The sequence below is a fragment of the Melopsittacus undulatus genome, chromosome 4 (assembly GCF_012275295.1).
Source record: "Melopsittacus undulatus isolate bMelUnd1 chromosome 4, bMelUnd1.mat.Z, whole genome shotgun sequence".
NCBI lineage: Eukaryota > Metazoa > Chordata > Aves > Psittaciformes > Psittaculidae > Melopsittacus > Melopsittacus undulatus.
The window spans coordinates 5,422,344-5,444,291 of record NC_047530.1 but is presented as its reverse complement, the minus strand read 5'-3'; the positions used below and the strand labels follow the sequence as shown (position 1 = coordinate 5,444,291).

Below are 21,948 nucleotides of genomic sequence, written 5' to 3'. Positions count from 1 at the left end.
GCAGGTATACGAGCAGTTATTGATAATTCCTTTTTATTTACCATAGTAATTTTAAACCACAAATACATATTTTGCAATAATTATCACTAATTTGCTTTCCGTGGGGAGCTTTAAGAGAGCAAAGTTTTTCACTAAACTCGTCATGCTACGTAGCTGCTGCTTTTACCTCTCCTACCCCTGCTGGAAAAAAGGGGTTTAAGTATTATTCTTAGCATGATACATTTTTCTGATGCTCACTTTAGGTTTTTATTCCCTTCAAATACTCCAGTGAAAATGGACTTTTCATTAGTTCCTAATTTTTTGTTGATATTTAAATATCCAGATCTAGGAGACATTAAATTTTATGACATCCCAGTAGGATCTTTAGACTGCTGTCATTTCTGGTTTAGGCTGAAGATGCTCCCTCTAACTGCTATTTTCTCTGTGCTAGAGGCATTTTTTATCTGGCAAGGGGTCTTTCCATATGGTGCTTTGAAACTGTGTATGTGTATGTGGAGAGAATATCCCTTTCTTTTTATGCTCATATGCCATTATGAATGGAGAATCATCTTTATATTCTATATTCTTTAGAGTTCTCAAGACTTTTAGACATCTGTTTCCTCTTTTCCTTTTCAGGGTTGTCTTTTACAAAAGTCTTATAAAAGGTGGAATAATTTTTAACCCTTGAATCCAGCAGAAGTGTTATTCTCTAAAGATAAAAAGAGTTTCTATTTTCCCTCCATTAATTTTTAATTTATGGGGCAAATAGAAGTTAGCATCTAATTTTTATACTTTTATAGTTTCAGATTATTTCTATGTGGATTTAAGTTGAGATGATGAGCAAGCCTCAGTAATACCGTTAGGGTGGACACGGGTCTCATAGATTTCAGGATACTAATTTCCATACTTCTGTGCTCACATACCAGAGGTTTCACAAATGGATATTACAGTTGCTGTTGTTTAGTTGACCAGCAGTTTAGAATACCAGAGCTGACATAAACAATTACCATGGTGGTACATTTAAGAAGCAAGGACCTTGTTCTGAATCCAGAAAATATGTTGAAATCATCTTGTGCCAGTATGTAGGAAAACTTAACTTAAAAGCAGAGTTACAGTGCTGCAGCTCTGGTCCTCTAAGAATATTTGGCCAGCATTCAAGACCAGAATGTATTTCATGTGTGAATATAGAAAGCAGCCAAAACTTGAATCTTGTGAAGGCACATACCTCAATTAGACTTTGCTTGTGTGCCAGTCAGTCCAACAAATGGTCTGAGTTAAGCTGCTGCAAATACTGTTTTCACAAGTAGAGACTAGGATTGGTCTTGTCAGTGAGTGGAAGTGTTGTAAACACCACAGTTTAACACCGTGTTAAATCTGCGTGCTGCAACTCTGATATGCACAGTTTTCCTCTTATAGGATTGAGGTTTAAAAATCTGTATTTATGTTAGTATGTTTAATTTCTTCTGATTTTAAGAAAATGCCAAGAATGAGCAAAAGAGTATGGAACAAAAAGAGAGAGATGAACTGTTAGTGCAAATAACTTGTCAAATAACAATTATACATATAAATCGTATGATTTCTTTATTTTCTACATCCTAGGATACCAGATGGCCCTATTGATCAGGGACCAGCTGCAGGAAAGGTACATGCTTTAGAAGAGCAACTTTTAAAGGCCAAAGAACAGATAGAAAACTATAAGAAGCGGACAGGAGATGGTTGGTAGATAAGTTTTATTTTACTTCTAAACCAAGTTTTGGTATTCCATATCAGAAATGTATTGTTTTTTTAACAAATAATTCAGCTACAAGTGCTGATGTTTTTATGCCTTTTTTTTTTCTTTAAAGTAGGAGGCCTTGGAAAAGACCATGAAATATTGAGGAGGAGGATTGAAAATGGGGCTAAGGAACTTTGGTTTTTCCTCCAGAGTGAATTGAAGAAGCTGAAAAATCTAGAAGGAAATGAACTGCAAGGACGCATTGATGAATTTCTGTCTGATTTGGGTCATCAGGAAAGGTACTTGTTGATTCTGCATATAAGTTTTAAGGATTATGGGTTGATTTAAGTAAACTACTGATAAATCTCTTAGGATGAATTATTGGTATGTGGGCTGAAATATATCTGAAGTATGAATATAAAATTATTACTTGTATTTCATGGGACATAAAGTATATATAGAGCTTATGTCGTTATAGCTTAAAGTATGACCCTTTAAAATGATATATTATCAGGACCTGGGTCCTGGATGACAGTTGCTTTTCAGTTGCATCTGTCTATATATGCACATTTGTACATATAACTAAACCATTTAAAAACGTTAAAATAATTTAGGTGTATGATTGTGCCTGTCATAAACACTAGCATATATTTGTTACATTGATCATTGGGATATTTTATAATTGGAATTACTTTAAAATTGGGTAATATCTGAATTTCAGGAATAATTGTCAACCTGACAGTTATTTTGACAACATCTTTTTGTAATCAGAATTTAGCAAAATATTTCAGACAGAAATGACCTTTAATTACACTGTTGCTGTGTTGGAATTAAGTTTTCGTCTGTTGTTGAACTTCTGCTCTTCCCATTGCTGAAACACTTTTTGTATTATGCTAAAACATTCTGTGTGAGTTTTGTTCATGCTGAGCAAAATTGATCCAGAAAATGTTAAAAATTTATTGGAATCTATCTGTAAAGCTATTATCTTTTATAATTCTGTTCCCAACACGACCACAATGGCAATTTCTGTCTCTTTAGTAAACGGTTTTAAGAAAATTGTTGAATCAACTAAATATGCTACTTTAACAAGTATCCTTTTCATAAAAAGCTGCAGTTTTCAAGAGTGAGCAAAGTAGTAAAGCATGAACCTTTGATAATAATACTGTAGTAAAAGGAAAAAATAATAAGAATTTTTGATTTTTTGGAAAGAATGTAAATAGTATTTAAAATGTAGTTCTGGAATAACATGAATTTGATTATTAATGTGTGCAAATAATATAGTCCATTAAATTTTGTAATTTAATATTCTGCAATTTCAAAACCCAATTTGTCACAGATTGATGGAGTTTAAAGTGAGAAGGAGGGAGTATTCAATTACCAGGAGTTATTATCTATGTAAAATAAGCCATTAGATTTCATCCAATTATTTCTCTGGTGAGTGCTATTATGTATGTTTGACTGAAATCAAAGTAGTTCTTGGCTGAAACAGGATTTTACAAAAGGCTGGAGATCGTCAGTCAAACGGTCAACTCATCAGTCACTCTGCAGCCACTTCCCTGGGTATTTTGTTTCAATAGTTGCTTCCACTCAGAAGTATTTGTTCTTCAGAGAAGTTATTTCCGTTTGGGTTTCTTGTACTTCAGGTCATTGATTCTTGATTCTTTTAAACCCTACTAAAACTGAGGCAAGTAGTCTAATACCAAATGTACTGATGTCCATCAATGGAACAAAATCACTTGAATACATGTGACTGCTCTGTTTATATAGCCAGGATCACATCAGGCAGTTGCCACAATGGACCTCTGAATAATGTGGGCTGTTTCATGCCAGAAGGGTTTTGTGTGCCCTCCTCCCAGGATGCATCAATTTCTTACTTCTTTCTTTCCTGCATGAAGGACTATTAAATAATTAAGACCAACTTGCAAGTTCTGCATTTCTGACAGCCTTGTCTTCACGTCTGTGTACTTCAGGATGAGGCAAAACCCATAGTAAAAATGCATAGTCCTTAGCATTGAATAATAAAAGTCCGCCTTTTAGACCTCTGGAAGTTAGGAGATGAATCCCACTGTGGAAATCTTGAAAACAATGGGGCACTGGAAGAAGTTCGTCTACGATGCAAGCAGTCACAGCTGCTCTTTTTTTTTTCTTTTCTAAGAATTTTCTTGTTGAATTTAAGTATTCTTTAGACTGACACAGTAGTTAGCAACAGCAGAATATCATTGAGTCTGTTGAGTCTTAGTAGTACTAGTAGTGTAGACCTTCCTATGTGGTGAAGTCCCCAGAGAAGACTAAAGTTGTTTTTTACAATGTAGAAATTCAAAGTAGTTGCATGAGAGAAAACAGATACAAAAGTGTTTCTACAATATTCAGCCTGTGTTCTTGGTGTACTTACAACATTGGCTTCCTGCAATATAAATAATTGTCTTGTGTTACAGAATGCTTGGTTGCCTCTAGTCTTGAGGATGTTCATTCTTTCACCTTTGAGGTTAGGCTGTCTTCTTTCCCTTTAGCACACGAAAAAGTTAGAAAACTCCCAGCTTCTTGTGTGCACATTTTTTGGCCTGTGATACACTGAAGTCTCTGGGGTGTTCTATTCCCTTAGGATGCACAGTAGCTCCCCAGGGAAACAACAGTCTCTTTATCTCCACAACGTCCATCTGGTCTCTTGAAGGGAACATAAATTTACAGTAAGCAAATCAGATGCTCTCATTTGGTCTGAGAATCATGGCTTTTTGGTAAGGTTTTTTGTTATTGCTGAGTTTTTTTGTTGTGGTTTTTTATTGGTTGTGTATGTAAGTGCATGTGCACTTGTTGATTTCTTTTTTAAGGCTTTTAACTAGCTGCTGAATGCCATTTTTGACAGTGATGTCTTAGAAAGTTGTTACTTATGGATCTTACGTAACTGGAACACTATGTATAAAGCCCGTATTACCTATTTTTATATATAAATATAAATGTATCTTAGACATTTCAAGACATATTATAATCTAATATTTGGATTACAAAGATTAATTGTAAGTGTTTAAAGCAGTTTTTAATGCCCTCATGGGAAGGCAAATACAGGGGTGTGTAGTGATCCAATGATGGGGTAAGTATGGAAAGCAAGTAGTGAATTGATTTTGTTTGTGAGGAAAGCCTGTTGTGTTACAGGGAAGACTTGCTTTTTAAGAGATGATAAAGACAGTTTCTGTGACTCTGGTTAAATAGTATTTTTTGTTAATCTTGGTGCTGTTATGCACATGGTCTGCTAATATGATAGCGCTTCTTTTGTTGGATGCCTTAATCACTATTTCTTAGCTGTGTCCTAGGGGTTGTGTAGGTTTTCTCTTGGAGATTGCTGATCTTGGCAGATGTTTTTTGACCAGTATTTCACTGCTGATTCTGTTCAAGAAAGAAAGTAGCCCAATGCAGTTTTCTGCATTCTGGAATATGTAATTGTGTTCTAGTTGCCATAGGGAAGATGGCTGTTGAAAGTAAGTTCATCTTAACAGTGGAAAGGCTATTTGACATAGTTAATAAAAAAGAGCAGATGAATCCTCTAGTTGTCATGGTTGTTTCCTATGTTGGCATCATCTTGTTTGCCGGGTGGCTGTTACCGAGTTTGTTTAATTCCTTTTTCTCCTGGGGACCAGCTGTCACCACTGCTTCTGTGGTAGCTGGCCAAGTTTTGATGCATAGTGTTTGGGCATATTTTCACATTATTTCCTTTGAATTTGTTGGAACATATCACGGGTTTTTTTCCTCTTTGAGTTTTTATTTGTTGATGTAAATCTTCCAGGAGGTTTAAATGTAATTTTGTCATACGGCTAGAATAAATGTCTAGACTGATCTTTCAAAATGTGTTAAAAATGCCAGCCCTCCCCCTTTAGTTGTGACAATCAAATGGAGATGAAATATATAGCCAGATTCTTCATTCTGCTTTCCAGGAGCAAAATGCTTTTAAGAGCAGCTCCAAGATTTAATTTATGATATGAAATAAAAACAGCAACAAATTGATATTGTTGGTTAGTAACAAGGTTGACATTAAATATCTGCAGTGCCACTGTCTGATATTCTTTCTGCCATTTTACCATCCACATACCCTCTACTAATCCTGTGCAGGCTCATTTTTTGTCTGCACTTAGCCATCTTGGGCTCGTGGATCACTGGTCCATCTGCTTTTAAGTATCTGCATGGCGCCTAGCTCTGGTCTTTGATATTAGTCCATGTCTCTTGTAAATCTGTATTACGAAGCTATCATGATGGTCTGTCACACTCAAAGGACCTAGGAGATGGAAACCTAAAAAATGCATGTTTCCCTGCAATAGAAATCAAAGAAAGCAAGTGACTGAAGGTGTGTGTGGTAGGTTGACCCTGGCTCACACCAGGTACTCACCAAAGCTGTCATATCACTCTGCCTCCTCCTCTGCATGGGGGAGAAAAAAATACAACAAAAGGCTTGTGGGTTGAGATAGGGCATGGAGAGATCGCTCATCAATTACTGTCATGGGCAAAACAGACTCAATTTGGGAAATTAGCTTAATTTATTACCAGTCAAATCAAAGTAGGGTAATGAGAAATAAAATCAAGTCTTAAAACACTTTCCCCCCATCCCTCTCTTCTTTCCAGGCTTAACTTTACTTCTGAATTCTCTCCCTCCTCCCCTGCAGTGGCACAGGGGGCAGAGAATGAGGGCTCTTGTCAGTGCATCACATGTTGTCTTCTGTCGCTCCTTCCTCCTCGGGGAGAGGACTCCTCATACTCATCCACTTCTTCAGCGTGGGGTCCCTTCCACAGGAGACAGTTGTTCACAAACTACTCCTTCCCACAGGCTGCAGTTGTTCTTAAGCTGCTCCAATGTGGATCTCCTCCATAGGGTGCAGCCCTTCAGGAACAAAGTGCTCCAGCGTGGGTCCCTTGTGGGGTCACAACTCCTGCCAGCACTATAATCATTTCTGTGTGATAACACCTGTGAATTTTCCAGATCCTGGTTTGCTTTGGAGTTTTCTAAGAATAAAGGTTGTTTTCTCAAGTATTGTGGATGCTGTCTGAAAAGTCTTGCACTAATTCATAGGTTTTTTTTTCCACAGATTATTGTATGTTCTTTATGATTTGTACTGAACAAAGCTATCTTTCCCTAAAGTGTTGAGTCACTGAGGCTGTGTAAGGACTCCTAATTCCTTTTGCCTTAGGGATGGTGGAAAATAATTATATTTCATCTGTAAGGCTAATTATTTATTCCTTCCTATTGTGTTTGTTTTGTCATGGTCACCGTGGCCAATAATGTAAAAAATAAAAGTTGGACAACAGGTTTTTTTCCTTAGAAACAGGAAAAATTACCTAACTGTTGAGAGTTGGTTTTGGTTTTTTTCAGTTGATAGGCTTCTTATTTAATGCCAAGATTTAATAGAAATATATTTTTGTTAAATGAAAGAGATTACTTTTAATAGTAGCTGAAGATATTTTATTATTATTCTTTTTAATGTTTATATCTGAATTTTATATTTTCTCATTAAACATCCACCATGGTTGCATCCTGATTGGGAAGGACAGTATTCTTAAACTGCCAAGAAAATGTGTGGGTTTCATTTTTTACGTTGCCTACTACCCTATAATGATTTCTATACATTTGAAAACACTGCTTTAAGACTCTTTATCTCTTCAGTTATTTGTATATAATCCATTGTATTAGATCTACTGCATCATTAATTCCGTTCTGATTGTTCCTAAACCGTGTTTGCATGTTTCTCTGCATAGTGTCTTTAATAGTGATCTGAAGCTTGTTATGTGATGATACTTTAAATTTCAAGTTTAGTTACTTTGTAAAAGAAAATCCATTTTACATGATTTGAGATTAGAATGTAAATATGGTGCTTCCAATAGATTGACAGAAGGTGAATATCACTGCTGCTGAACAAGATGGATATGTTTACTACAGCAAGAGTAGATCGTGTACTAAGTCGGTGTCACTGTTACCCTTTGCAGAAATATGGGTATAAAAATCAGTATGAGTGTATGGGAATGGAAATATATAGATCCATAAATCCAGTTATTGTCAAGAGAAGGTTGTCAATAACTCTGCTGATAAAGATAGCTCTGACCCAAATTATTTTATATCTGAATTTACTGCTTACATGTTGTGTTATTGGAAGTAGTCACCTAATGGAGATACGTTGTTCACTCCTCTCTCACTTGCTAGACTTATTTACAAAGGGATATCCTTAGCTAGCTAGATTTGTGGTTCCAGTGCTAACAAGTGCTGCCAACAATGGTATCTTGTATTACTTCACTGACAACACCACTTGAAGGGTCATTAGGAAATATGTTTGTCTTCCTCTCACACCCTTTTTCTTGTCCCTTCTTCAAATTTCTGTGCTTTGTTCAGTTGCATTTCCTCCTAATGGTCAAACTTGTGGCTTCTCAAGAATTTCAGGCAAAAAATTGCAACATCTGAAGTTCAGATAAACAAATTGAGAAAACCAGTTTAAAGTTAAGCCTTCAGCATTGTTCTGGAAATGTTTACCAACTTTAAATATTCTTACTCTATAAAGCCAACTCCGAAGTTGCTGGTTCTGAATTGGACTACCTGTTGCTTGTAGATCAGCCATTAATGTTTTTACAGATATTTTGAATAGTTTGCCCTGGTTTTGTATTTTTTTTTTCCCGAGAAAATTCTCAAAATTCACTTTGTGTAGTCTGGACTTGTAATTTGGCCATTTGAGTATTAGTAGGATGCAGTCATTCCAAGCAGGCAGAGTGTTTACTTTCTTCGAGAGTCAGGAGCTCCATGCCATAGTAGATACTGTTTACTAAACCTTGTAATAGTATTTTGTAGTTAGTTTTCACTAATGAAAATAGAAGGATTACTATTGCAGCTGTGGTAAAGACATTTGTAATATTGTGTTCTATACAGGCATAGTACTACAATTACTCCTATGTATGAAACATACATTAAATGGGGGGCAGTATTTCTTGGTTACTGTTGGAATTACAGAGTAGGAGGTAGCATGAACAAATTGGTTTTGAGGCTGTATTTGAAAGATCTGTTTAATTTGTCTTTGATTTCATCTAATCCTCCAATTTAGTAACGTTAAGATTGTTTTCCATGGTTGTTCACAGGTCGATAATGACAGACTTGTACTACCTCAGTCAAACAGACGGAGCAGGAGATTGGCGAGAAAAAGAGGCCAAAGATCTAACAGATTTGGTACAGAGGAGAATAACTTATCTACAGGTAAGAGGACAGAGCTTTTAAATAGACATACATATTTAGTTTATTAAAATATATATATATAGCACTTAGCTATATCCTTGTAATAGACTAATTACATGACAGGTTTAAGTGTCTGTTTATATACAAATGAATTGCATACAAAGGAAATTAAAATGTTTGGATTCTTTGTTTTATTGTAAAAGAGAAGTCCCTGGTTTCTACGTTTTGTTCTTTAGAGTGTCAGAATGCATACATATGTTTGCACAGTGTTAAAAATAGAAAAATTGAAGTTCTTGTATGAAACTTCCAAAAAAGCATCCTGTTTTAAAAAACATGAGTACGGAAAACTGAAGTGCTTGTATAGTATATTGCCCAGACCTAAACTGTTTCAACAGATGTGTGATACTAGATGCCCATATTTGTGAGTGCATAAAGCCTTTTTAACGTGTATGCTTGTATCTGTCTATAAAATTTAAATAAAACTTGAGCTGAAGGTTTTGAGACTTGAATTCATATAAGAAACCACTCAGCTATTTACATAGTGATCAAAAAGATATTTGATATAGCTTGTTGTATTTGTACTTGGTTTGATTTTCCTTGCATGTGTGTACCTCACTGCTCTGTTTTGTATGGTCAGCCTGAATGTCTTATCTTTTCTTTGTGTAAATAGCCAAATTTGTTTCTCAGATTTTCATTATTTCACAGTTCAGCTACTGGAACCTTCTGTTCTATGACCAAACTATGCATTATTTGCTTATTAAATGGAAACTAGACGCACCCTTCTATGGAAAAAAAACTCCCAGTAAATTAGGAAGGAGAAATAACTTTATTGTCTTCCTTCAAGTGCTTCTTGAGAACTGTTCCTCATTCTTTCCTTTGGCATGTCACTGTTTGGCAATGGTGTACTGTACCTACTTTTCATGCTGATAAATATGACTGTTGTCTACCTTTTCCTCTTTTTTTTCTGTACCCATCTGTTGTTTTACCTAAGCTTGTATGTGTTTCTGAAGAGTGATTGTCTCCCTGTAGTATGTTTTACAGTGTTCAGGGCCTTACTTCAACACTAGGACCTCCAAGTGCTTACAATGAATAACAAAAGTCAGCATTGATTATGAAAATTAAACCAGATAAATGTATTAATACTGCACATCAAATTCAGGATGACTGTTTTGTGTAGAAGGATCTAGAAACTATACAGAAGGGATGTGTGTTTCCTTAGTAATAGCCTTTGAGCTTTAAGTTGAAGAATGGTGATATGTGTTTTCCAAAAAGATGTAATTCTAGCTTTGATAAATATTTTTAGTGTTGTAACTCTGCAGGTCACCAAAAATAGCACTGAATTCTTCAATTTAACAAATCTGTAGCAATATACAAAGAATTATTTGGGTATTATAAGAACAAATAATATAACCCTGTTTATTCTGTATGTCTTTGGTTATTTGAAACATTTTAGCTGTATTGTATACTCAGTTTTTGTCCTAAAATGTGAAACAGAAATGTGATGAGGCTTCTCTCATGGAACTGTTTTTTCTTTCTTATACTTACTGTATTTCTTTCCATTAATCGCTTTTCAGGCTAAACCTACCTAAAATGTTTGATCATTCTTCATGTGTGAGAATTTATAATACTTCCTGATGTCTTCCCTTGACACTAATTCCTCACCAGGCCATTAGAAGTGAACATCCACTAGCAGACAAATTACAATAGACCATTGATTTATAGAATAGCACCACAATATATTATTTTTCTTATCTTGCCATTTATGCAGTCTAATGTGTTACTTAGCTAATAACCTGTCTCCCTTGAATTCATGTCACTATGGAGCTATTGAAAATGATGCCCAAGATTTTTACTTCAGCTGAATTTTGAAACTTTAGTAATTTGCTTTCACTATGCTTACTTGAGATTTAGTTATCAGTACTAAATTTCACTTATCAGGAGTCATGCTTACTTTGGTTAGGTTCTTCTGGAATACATGACAAGTCAAGTCATGAATTCCAAGTCAAGTCTTTACGCTTGACTGATTTAAAAATCCTTAGACATTAAATTTAATGGCTTTGTCTTTTACCAGTTCTTCCATATTTCATGCATGAAAGTACTAGTCCTGCTAAGATAACTAGAGGCCATTTCTCTGTGTTTTGCCATTTCTCGCTCCTTTTTATAATCTGTTTTGATTTTTGACTGCGCTTTGTCCCTTATTTCATGACTGCTTTGTTTGATTCATTCTTATGAGTAGTTACAGTCTTTGAGATGGACCATTCACATATACAATTGCTGCCATCTCTCTTTTCTTTTTTATTACCATTTTTCTGTCTGGGAAAAAATGCAGATCCTATCTCTTGTCTACATGCCTATAAGCCAGACATAAGCGTTTGGAGCTCTGATTGTTGCAAGTAATCATCCAAAACAGGACTATGTCTGTGACTACACATTTGGAAGTCAAGTTGACTTATTTTACAGCGTGGGTTTCAGGATTTCGAGGAGTACAGGGCTGACTGCGAGTATGCAATGTAAAGGAGTTCATGTCTTAAACAACATATATACACACCACTATTCATAATATAAGTGTGTTAAAAAAGAAAAGTAAATAAAAAATTCAACAATCCTTCCCTCTAACTCCATGCAAAATAATGAAATATGTGGAACATTTTTTTCTTTCTTTTTTTCTTTTTTTTTGGTGAAGAATAGAAGTACTGAATAGTTTTCTTTCTGATACATGTTGAACAGTGACAGCTGCATTATTTTGGGACATCTCCCTGGGAAATCATTTAGCTGAATGATTGTGAGTAGTGATGACTGCTACTTCATTTGGATGGCATTACCATAAATTTGATTTAATGAGGCTACATTTAGCTAGTTCCCTGTAGTTAGAGCAACACTTAAAAAGCTAGGAGCTTAGATTTAAGCAGCAGACCTTATTTTCAGCGATGCTCATTATCAAACAATTGAAGAGAATGTGCAAGAGAAGGCAGGCAGGGGCTCCTATGGTATGAGAGCTGTATATTTTGGTAGTGGTAGAGTGAGTAAATGATTATGTGATGATTTCCTTTTGTGCCTATTTTTGCACTATTTTTTTTAGAAAGTTAGTGATTTAGCACACAGTATCCCAATAGCAATAGCATATTTTTGCCTCCAATTGTAAAAAACCTTAAAATATTTTGTTCAATTTTGAAGGTTAAAAATATCAACAGGTGAGAGAGGTTACCAAGTACTCGGCAACATCATCAGCTACTTACAGTTTTCCATATTCACACTATTTACTTGGGGTTGTGTATGTATGCAAAGAAAAGAAACTTGGTTACAAGACTTTATTCTGAGGTTTCTGGATTTTTTAGTGTTTTTGGTGACCTAATGTGTCATTTTTTTCTGCCTTAAAGGGTGTCTCCTTCCCATTAAAATCAATGATATATATTTTTAATATAAGTGCTCATGCTGAAATGACAACAAAAAAGGCTCTGGGCACTGGAGAAGACAGCAGTTTGCACTTATCCTTCTTTAGCAGTGAAGAATCCACACAGGAGGGATCTGCTAGTTAAAAATGTATAGGAAACTTCTTTGATTAGTTTTGGTACTTCCAGAATGAGTCAAATTGTCCTGGGAAATGATGTCATTTAAACAGTTAATGAAAAATTAAACTGTGTTTAAAGCACATTTTGTCAAGTAAGTTTTCTATAACTGGCCTGCTTCAGGCTTGGACTAAAAATTTCTTACAAACCCCAGGAGCTCTCCTCACTGGTTGCAGGATTATGCCCAACCCTTCACCCTCTGATGCAACCCAAACCCTACTCATTGAGAGATTTAGTTACACTTTTGGTGTGTGCTTAGGAATGTTTGTATTTTAGTACTCATTTCTTTATTTTTCTATTTTACTATTGTCTATGTTTTAGTAGTTCTGAATTACCTACTGAAAATCTTTGGTGGATTTAAATTTAAATGTGATTATTTAATGTAATTCAATGTAATTTGAACATTTTGTCCAGTGAGTGATCAGTGGATTTTTTTTCTCTGGCTCTTATGGTTTATCTGAACAGATTCTTTCATTGTGTATTGAACCATCTTTACTGTAAATTCAGGATCTGAAAGTGCGGTATTAGGATAATAACCCCTTAATAAAGTGTGATCACTGCTGATATCTGTATGAGGTTTTCTCTAGAATTTTTATATAGTGGATTGAGGAGCATAGAATGGTTAGTCCAGCTGCATGCTGGGATGTTCTACTAAAGCTGAAGCTTGTGTACTATAAGAGGCTAGGTGCAAGCTAGAGGAATTAACATTAGAGGCAGGTAAAGCTTCATGCCTCTCAAAGCAAATACATAGTATTTCTGGCTAGGGAAAGAAGAAAATTTTCTTCCAGAAGCTTGAAGAAATGATTCCTCCCCTCACCAAATACTGAGTGGAACCATTCCAAGTGGCATCACAAATAGATGGTGTGAATTACGTTGTGATAACTAGGATGAAAACCACTTTTCCTAGACATTATTCTGTCTCAAAAAAAGAAAAAAAGGAATTTTCCACAGAATTTGAGTGTGACTGTCTTCTCCAGTGGACTGTGTAGCATTAAGGAATGAATTGTTGAAAATACAAAAAAGAACACTTCTGTTCATGAGCACCATACTGTGTTTATGAGGTTTCTTTGTAATTTGTAGCAGATTGCTTGCCCACTCCACTCAGATCTGTCTTGATTCATTGGATGAGAGTGCATTTCTCTATACTTTTTAAAATCTACAAACAACACAGTAATTTCTCTTATAGTAAAATGCATGTTAAACAGCAGAGTTTAGTTTTGCCAGTTTGTCATGTGTTTTGATGGCTAACTGCACGCTTGAAAACAGTGGAAGTTGGTGAGGCATTGAAATGGCACTTCTGACATTTTCCCATCTGACCCTACTAACTCTGTGAATAGGCTAAAAAAGAGCCCTGGAGAAGAACTTGGTTCTTTGAGCATCAAAAGAAGTGGAAGATGGGGACCAGGAAATTGTCCTAAACTATTTTTACTGTAGTTGAACAATGACAGGGAATGTTCCCAGGCACTGGAACATGATATTCTAAATGTTAAATTGTTAGAACAGTTCCTGGCATGTTTTTGACTCACATCAAGTAGCTTTCTCCCAAGCAATTCTTTGGCTATGTTTGAGGCTTACCACAAGATGCTCTTCATAAGTCTACTGTTTGCAGCAACCCTGTTTTAAGAGGTTTAGAAAGTTTAATAACATGGATGCAGTCTTTTCTGTACCAGCTAGAATAAATCTTAGGCATATTTTGCTAATGGTTTCCTTTTGGCCATAATAATTCTTTTTACAATCTAGTTATAGTACGTCACACAATGGTATTAAAACTCCTTTAACATAGTCTGTATAAAGTATGAATTATTATTATTAAGCAGAAGTTAAAACATGTAGACACATCCTTCAAAAATGGAAGTAAACAAGATAAACACAAAACTTCAACTGAACACTTGTGTCTGCTGCTGACAATTCTCTGTGACATAAAGAAGCTTCCTAATGTTTCAGTGAAAAAAACCCATCATAACAATGTACCTTATTGTCTTTTCTTGAGCTTAAGTCTTTTCTACACATTCGCAATTAACAGCAGGAAAAATTCCTGCTTGCATCGCTTATCAATGCACTTCATTGCATGGTGTAAATGTGTCTGTAGATTTAGAGAGAAGATGCTTTTTCATGGAATTCTTTGTGAACTTGTCCACCATACTAGAAAAACCTTCTATTGAAAGATTGTGGGAAGTAGATTTGTAATAGCCTTCAAGATACTTGTTAGATTTAGTCTCAAGTTATTCATTAGGTTGTGATAGCAGGAATATGGGTCTGAGGAACAAAAATTAGGAATAGGAATTTTATTTAATTTATTGATTTTCATTGCTAGCTGGGCTTTGAATCAGGTGGTTTTTTCCTTAAAGTGGAAAAAAGAAATGCTGAAGTAACATGTTGTGAGGCTTCTTGTTTTATTTTTATTCTTTTTTTTTTCATCCAGATCTGAACTATTCTTCCCTTCTTTTCAAAATTGAATGTACACATCAAAGTTTTTATTAAGTATTTTAGGACTCAGAATATTTAGATTATCTTTAAGATCCCTTGATGAAGAGATCTCAGCTCTCCAGATGGTGATTGTCGATTTTTGAAGAAACCTGATACGTTGCAAATGTACAGAAAATTTTATTTAAAGTTGTTTAGATGGGAGAGGAATGAGTTTTTATTGATGCTCAAATATCAGTATTCTCGCAGCTTAACTGAAATCTAACTTTTCATCTTAGAGATTTTATAAATAATCTTTTTGGAATGCAGAAGTATGTCTAGAGACATCGAGACTGTGTACAGCCAAGAAAAGAAAAACTTCTGTGTATTATGTTATGTTGTCCACATACCTAAAATATTTATTAGTCTCTACGTTTGAACACAGCATTCGCATCAGGTAGACATTTGCCTCCTTTGTTGTTGTTTCCAAGACTCTGGAAGCGCAATGTATTATTTTATTGAGAGTACATGCAGATTAAAATACTGCCTTTTATCACTCTGTTTAGGTGTGTTCTGAACTTGGTATGTAGTCAGCCTGGGAAGCAGTCCATTAATAAGGATTTGTTTTATTCTGAATCCTGTAGAGAGGTGGAAATTTCCTTTCGTTGTATGACATGCACGCTCATTGAAAGAGAACTAACAAACCTGGGGAAATGCCAAATGAGAAAAGCATTCCAACGGTGGGAATCATGTTGATGAAATGTGAACTCTGAGCCCAAATGTTAGCTTATTCTGACAGATTTACAAATGAGAAAGTAATTTAAAATCTTGAAGGTATTCTATTTTACATTAGGATAGTGAAGCATGTTCAATAACTGTTCATGTGCACAGTGAAGAATTCACATAAAATTTTAATGGAGCCGAAGCCTACTCATCCATTTGAATATGAGATGTATTATAGCAGGATGGCTGCTGTGATTTATGACATGTGTCAGTTTGTCAGAAAAAAAGGTATGCTTTTGTGTGTATCTACTCTTCATTTTTTTTCATCCATGCTTACAGAACCCGAAGGATTGCAGCAAAGCGAAGAAACTTGTGTGTAATATCAACAAAGGCTGTGGCTATGGTTGTCAGCTTCATCATGTAGTCTACTGCTTCATGATTGCTTATGGCACTCAGAGAACACTCATTTTAGAGTCTCAGAACTGGCGCTATGCTACCGGTGGCTGGGAGACTGTATTTAGGCCTGTAAGTGAGACGTGTACTGACAGATCAGGTACCACCACTGGACACTGGTCAGGTAAGATTTAATAACTCAAATAATATAATCTTCTTTTTGCAGCTTCATTTATGTAGAATTATATTGATACCTCTTTCTTTAATGTTATACGAAACATAATAACTATGACTCCAATTGTATATGAAAGCATCTTTTAAGTCTTATTTTTGCATTGTATTGAAATGAAATTATTATCCTTATTAAGATATCTGCTTTGGTAGAGATTTAATACAAAATTGTTGTATTCCAGATTTCAATTGTAATCCTTTAGCAGACTGCCGCTATGTTATGTGCCAGATATGAATCCACTTTTATGGGAAGACAATATTAAATAGAGGCCGTTGTTGGTAAAAATTAGAAGAATAAAGAATGTTTCAAATATAAAGCAAGAGAAATACAATGAAAATGGTATTAAAGTCATTCACACACCAAAAAATAATTAAAGGATTAAAATAATTTTTAATATAAAGTGAACTGGCTCAAAATTCAGGCTGTGAAAACAGTGGCAATCTTAAATATCCTTTTATTTGTAGATCAGTAAGTTAATTTTTATGCTAGGCTGAAGAATTTTACTACAATAGCTAGGTGGACATTCATGTTTGGAGGATCAGATAGCTTTGTCTCAGAGTAAACAGCATTAATTTCAATGGATTTCTCGCAGTCAGTGTCTTGAAGAGTTATTAACATCTGCATGGGTTTCTTTATAGGGTTTTTTCTATATGTTTATAATATATTCAGATAGTTGTCAAAATGGAGTAGGTATGCAGCACATTTGGAGATGGCTGGCAATATGCTAACTTTTTGCTGTCAGTTTATGTTAAATAATAGGAAGAATTTTAGAAAGTTAAATTTCTATACAGATATTTTTTAACGTGAAAAATTGTCAACTTTTTAAAACAGGTTTTATTGACTCTTCCTCTTTTGTTCAGCATACCTGTTTTTTCTAAGTCTGTAACTGGTGGGAGTTTATAAATCTTACAATAAATGCTAGAAAGACATAGGTAAGCAAAAGAAATGCAAGACTAGATAAATTTAGTGAGGTGTCTGATGAAAGAATGGGAAAAGCATAATTACAAAATAGGGTTAGAGTTGGAATGTTAATTTTAATAATATTTTGTAGTATTGGCAATTACTGTCTGCACAATAATTATTGGGTGAGTAGGTAAGCTAACAATGGGCAGAAAACAGGCTATGCCATGCACAAAACCAATTTAGAGTGGGAATCAATGAGGGAAATATTGTGCCACTTTTCAGGCTATAGCTGTTTTATTTATCAGCACTGATGCAAGTTTTGATTGTTAGCATGTGGCACATTAATCTTATCCCAGAAATGAATTTTGGCTCAGTTACTTTCAGCTTAAGGATAGATAAGAAGGGCTGATACTTATTATTTAAGTTAGTTGTCCCTACAGACTAAAGAACAGACTCAAGAATTTCTTTCCAGTATGTCCTGAAGGACGCATTTGGCAGCAATTGCTGTGACTTGGTTTTCATTGGGACATTTAAAAGATATGTAGGGATTTTCAGTAGGTGATTGTGTAGATTACACTCATCATTAAGAGACAGTGCACTAATGAGCTGTTATCTTAGCATAGTGTTCTCATTAGAACTACAGGAGCATGACTTTTGCAGACCAGTACTATCCCAGTGCCACTGAAACAATAAACAGTTTGTCAGTTTGGATAGTAAACAGGGCTTTTCAGTTCTGGGTTGACAGAAACTGGTTCACCCCTGCCAATCTTCATTCTTCCTCTTCTGCTGGCTACTCACAGGTTTTTGGATGGTGTGTGAAGTTTGAGGCATGAAAGAATGGCCAAATCTTATAAGTCATCAGAGACTAACCTAGAGTCACAGCAACATTCATTCCCCTTCCTTTATTTCTGCAGAACTCTCAGCTAGTCACCAGGCTTTGAAACGAACATCAATGCTGAGAAATTAAAATGTAGATGTTCATTCCTTCATCTGTTTTCTATCTTTGGCCAGTCCCATACCTGTTTCTAGACAGGGAAAAACTGCCTGTTCTGACGAGTGTTTCAGGTTTCATTTGTCATTCTGTAGTGATTGTGCCTCTCACATTTTCTTAAATTACAGAATCACAGAATGGTTTGGGTTGGAAAGGACCTTAAGATCATCCAGTACCAATCCCCTGCCACCTGCAGGGATACCTTCCACTAGACCAGGTTGCTCAAGGGCCTGCTGGCAAATTTTTAAGTTCTCAAATAGGCAGAACTGACACCAAGAATTTCTAGTTACATATAGTAGAAGTGTTTGTCTCTTCAACTATTGTACTACTTGGAATGATTGCTTTTTTAGCTATTTACTTCGTATTGAAATTTCTTGGGATTTGTGTTGTATGCTAGGTTTTGTTGAGGCTTTTTTTTGACAGTAGTGTGTTATTTGTTTCACTTGTGTTCCTTTTTTCCCAGAGAATCAGTAACATTTCTTAATTTATGTTGGATGCAGTTGTACTTGAGGATCTTTGTTGTCTGGCTGATCAGCAGTTTAGTGGGGAACTGTGCCCTGAAGGATACATAAAGGAAGGAGGATTACTTATGCAGTGGGTAGTTCAGTCCAGGGCCTGTTTCAGTCCAGCCATAACAAGAATTAAACTTGACAGAAATTTTCTTGCTCCAACATACTGTATATGTGTGTCAGCCAGATCTCTTAGTTTGCATTGCTGTCTCTTTGAAAAAGGTTTAACAAGTATTTTTTCACTTCATAATATACCTTCAATTAGCTTTTGTGGCTTGTTAGAAGGTTCAGATACCTTGCTGAATTTAGAGGAAGGCAGGGCAGGGTAAAGTGCTATAGGGAACTGTAGTTTAGGATAAAATGCAGAATCAGCACTTGCCTTTTCAAAGCAAGCATACATCTATACTTCAGTAAGCTCGTCCTTTGTCTTCTGTGGATGTAAAGAACATTTCCAAGTCGTTGTTTAAATACTACACTAAGGACATCTCTGACTAAAATCAAAACCTTTTAATGATGGATATAGCCAAACAAGTTTCGTAGAGTGTGTGTGCAGTCTCCATCTTTGGGGCTTTCAAGATGTGTCTGGCTGAAGCCCTGAGCCCTGAAGCCTTGTTCTGATCTCATGGCTGACCCTATTTTGAGCAGAAGTTTGAAGCAGATGTCCACCTGACCTGTAAACTGTGTGATTTGGATGAACTCAGTAAATGAGTTCAACTGTGGAAAGTGTTGATTATGACTAATAATAACCTGGTTTTATCCTAATGAACTGGCATTGTCCAAAAGTACAGGGTGAAAGAACAAAAGCAGCAGGTAAATAATGGGTAAGCAGCGTCAAAGAGAAATTCCTACAAGGGATCAGTTCCTCCTGTTCTGGTTACACATATGAATCCTCATACATGGTGGTGAATCTTACATCTTTCTGTGTGGTTGATAGAACCTATCAGAATCTTGAGTATTTTCTATAGGACTCTGCATACCCAATGTATATAGTATCTGAAAGAATTTAACTATTAAAGTCTTAGAGATCTCAAATTAACTTTTTCAGATTTACAAAATCCAATGTACAGATTACTGTGCAAGCATTGTTGTGTGCTTATGCATTGAAACAATGTGCATTCAAATAACGTTGGTTCTTCAAAAATTCAAGATGCTACAAAACTTTTATTTGAAAATTCTAACAGGTTTTATGAATGAGATTTTTTTAAAAAAAAACCCATTTTTAAAAATAGTTGAATGTTTTCTAAAGATAAGTAGGAATGGAAAACTGAGATTGAAAACTTCAGCTGAAGTTGTATTCATGTTTGGCAAAGTTAGCAACTGAAATGGCCATCTGGGCATGGTTCTGGGCAGACTGCTCTATGTGACCACAGAATTCAGTTGCAGGCAGTTTTGTGAGCCTTGCATTTAGCATAATAAGCTGTTAAAAGAGTGTTCTGGAGCAGTTCTGCACACATGGCTTAAAAAGACTGTATTTTCCTAAAAATCTGTTAAAATAGATCATGATTTCCTGCAATATGGGATCTTGCTGATGAAAGTACAAATAATGTTTCCTTCTGGCTCCCTACAGTTGTGGGGTTTTGGAGAGGTTGGTTTTTTTCCTTATTAGTTTCTAATTCAGGAATTAGGCTGAATGCATGAAAAATGTTGATGTGATTAAGTTTTTGAATTAATGAATGCCACTAATTTGAGTTTTGATGTTCTAGAGATGAAAGATATTCAGCTGCAAAAACCAGTCTTTCTGTGGTTAGCCTGCTGGGTAGCCACTCACTATAAACCATGTTAAATTCTGACCTTCTGCAATGGCATGATCATTAAAGAACAATATTAACAGTCAATCCCTGTTACTATCTTCACTGGATACTTAATTGCCAGTAAAATTGAAAGCCATTCTGTCCCATTGAAGATTTCTATATGTTTTTTTATGTCTTTCTAAATTTCCATAGATTTTTTTATTCCCTGTACCTTTGCAGAGAGAAATAAGTCTGAAATTCTTAATTGTAACTATAAACAGTTTGTCTGCAAACCCACACCTTTATTTTTTACCTACAACTTCTGAAATTATCATGGTATTTTCTAGATTTTTAAAATTAACATAAAATTCCATTGACATTCATAATTTTCCATTTCTCATAAACAAAATCTTACTACTACATAGTTTAATGAAAGTTGGTTTTAATTATGTATCAAAAATACTCGTGCAAGCAAATACTTACAGCAAGATATCAGTAAATTACAGAAATAGGCCAAAAAGTCAGAAAATTATATAATTTTTCAAAATTAATTAATTTGTAGACCTGCAGAGATAGTAAATTAGTAAATTGTGTTACCTGGAAAAAATGGCTTGAATACATACTCTTGCTTTCTTCTTAATTAATTTGCCTCTGCTTGACACTTCTATTTTAGTGATACTAGCAACATAAAAGTTTGAGTTTTCTGAAGTCTGTCTTTGGCAAAACAATGTAGATATTCATGTCTTCTACAAAGGATTAAGGGGCTTATATGAGCTGAAAATATATGTATATTTAAACTATTATTGGGCCAGTCTTCTCTTAACTAGGCATAAAAGCTAAGCTTGTCTGTTTCAGAAGAAATTATCATGTTTTTGGAATTTGGGAAGTAGGTGAATTTTAATAAGGAATTATAGAATAGCTAGGGTTGGAAAGGATTAAGGTCATCCAGTTCCAACACCCCTGCCATGGGCAGGGACACCTCACACTAAACCATGTCACCCAAGACTTCATCCAACCTGGCCTTGAACACTGCCAGGGATGGAACATTCGCAGCTTTCCTGGGCAACCCATTCCAGTGCCTCACCACCCTCACAGTAAAGAATTTCTTCCTTATATCCAATCTAAACCTCTGCTGTTTAAGTTTCAACCCGTTACCCCTTGTCCTATCACTACAGTCCCTAATGAAGAGTCCCTCACCAGCATCCCTGTAGGCCCCCTTCAGATACTGGAAGGCTGCTATGAGGTCTCCATGCAGCCTTCTCTTCTCCAGGCTGAACAGCCCCAACTTTCTCAGCCTGTCTTCATATGGGAGGTGCTCCAGTCCCTGATCATCCTCGTGGCCTCCTCTGGACTTGTTCCAACAGTTCCATGTCCTTTTTATGTTGAGGACACCAGAACTGCACACAATGCTCCAAGTGAGGTCTCACGAGAGCAGAGTAGAGGGGCAGGATCACTTCCTTTGACCTGCTGGTCACGCTCCTTTTGATGCAGCCCAGGATACAGTTGGCTTTCTGGGCTGCGAGCGCAGAAAGGAAGCTGATATTAATCTGATAGTGAAAGATCAGTAAGCATGTTCTCATCTGCGTGGAGTATTAGAGGTCATCTCATCCCTT

General features: G+C 35.7%; 1 protein-coding gene across 5 annotated transcripts in view; it reads left to right on the top strand.

The window, feature by feature from the left end:
* FUT8 (fucosyltransferase 8) overlaps nt 1-21,948 on the top strand; it is a 123,268-nt gene that overhangs the window by 66,968 nt on the left and 34,352 nt on the right. For 4 of the 5 annotated variants that reach the window (XM_034062221.1, XM_034062219.1, XM_034062220.1 and 1 more), the window contains 4 exons: nt 1,579-1,694; nt 1,824-1,992; nt 8,792-8,906; nt 15,917-16,154. In XM_034062221.1, coding sequence (XP_033918112.1) covers nt 1,579-1,694; nt 1,824-1,992; nt 8,792-8,906; nt 15,917-16,154 — 638 coding nt within the window. The remainder of the gene's footprint in view (nt 1-1,578; nt 1,695-1,823; nt 1,993-8,791; nt 8,907-15,916; nt 16,155-21,948) is intronic. The other variant, XM_034062223.1, reaches the window with a different exon arrangement.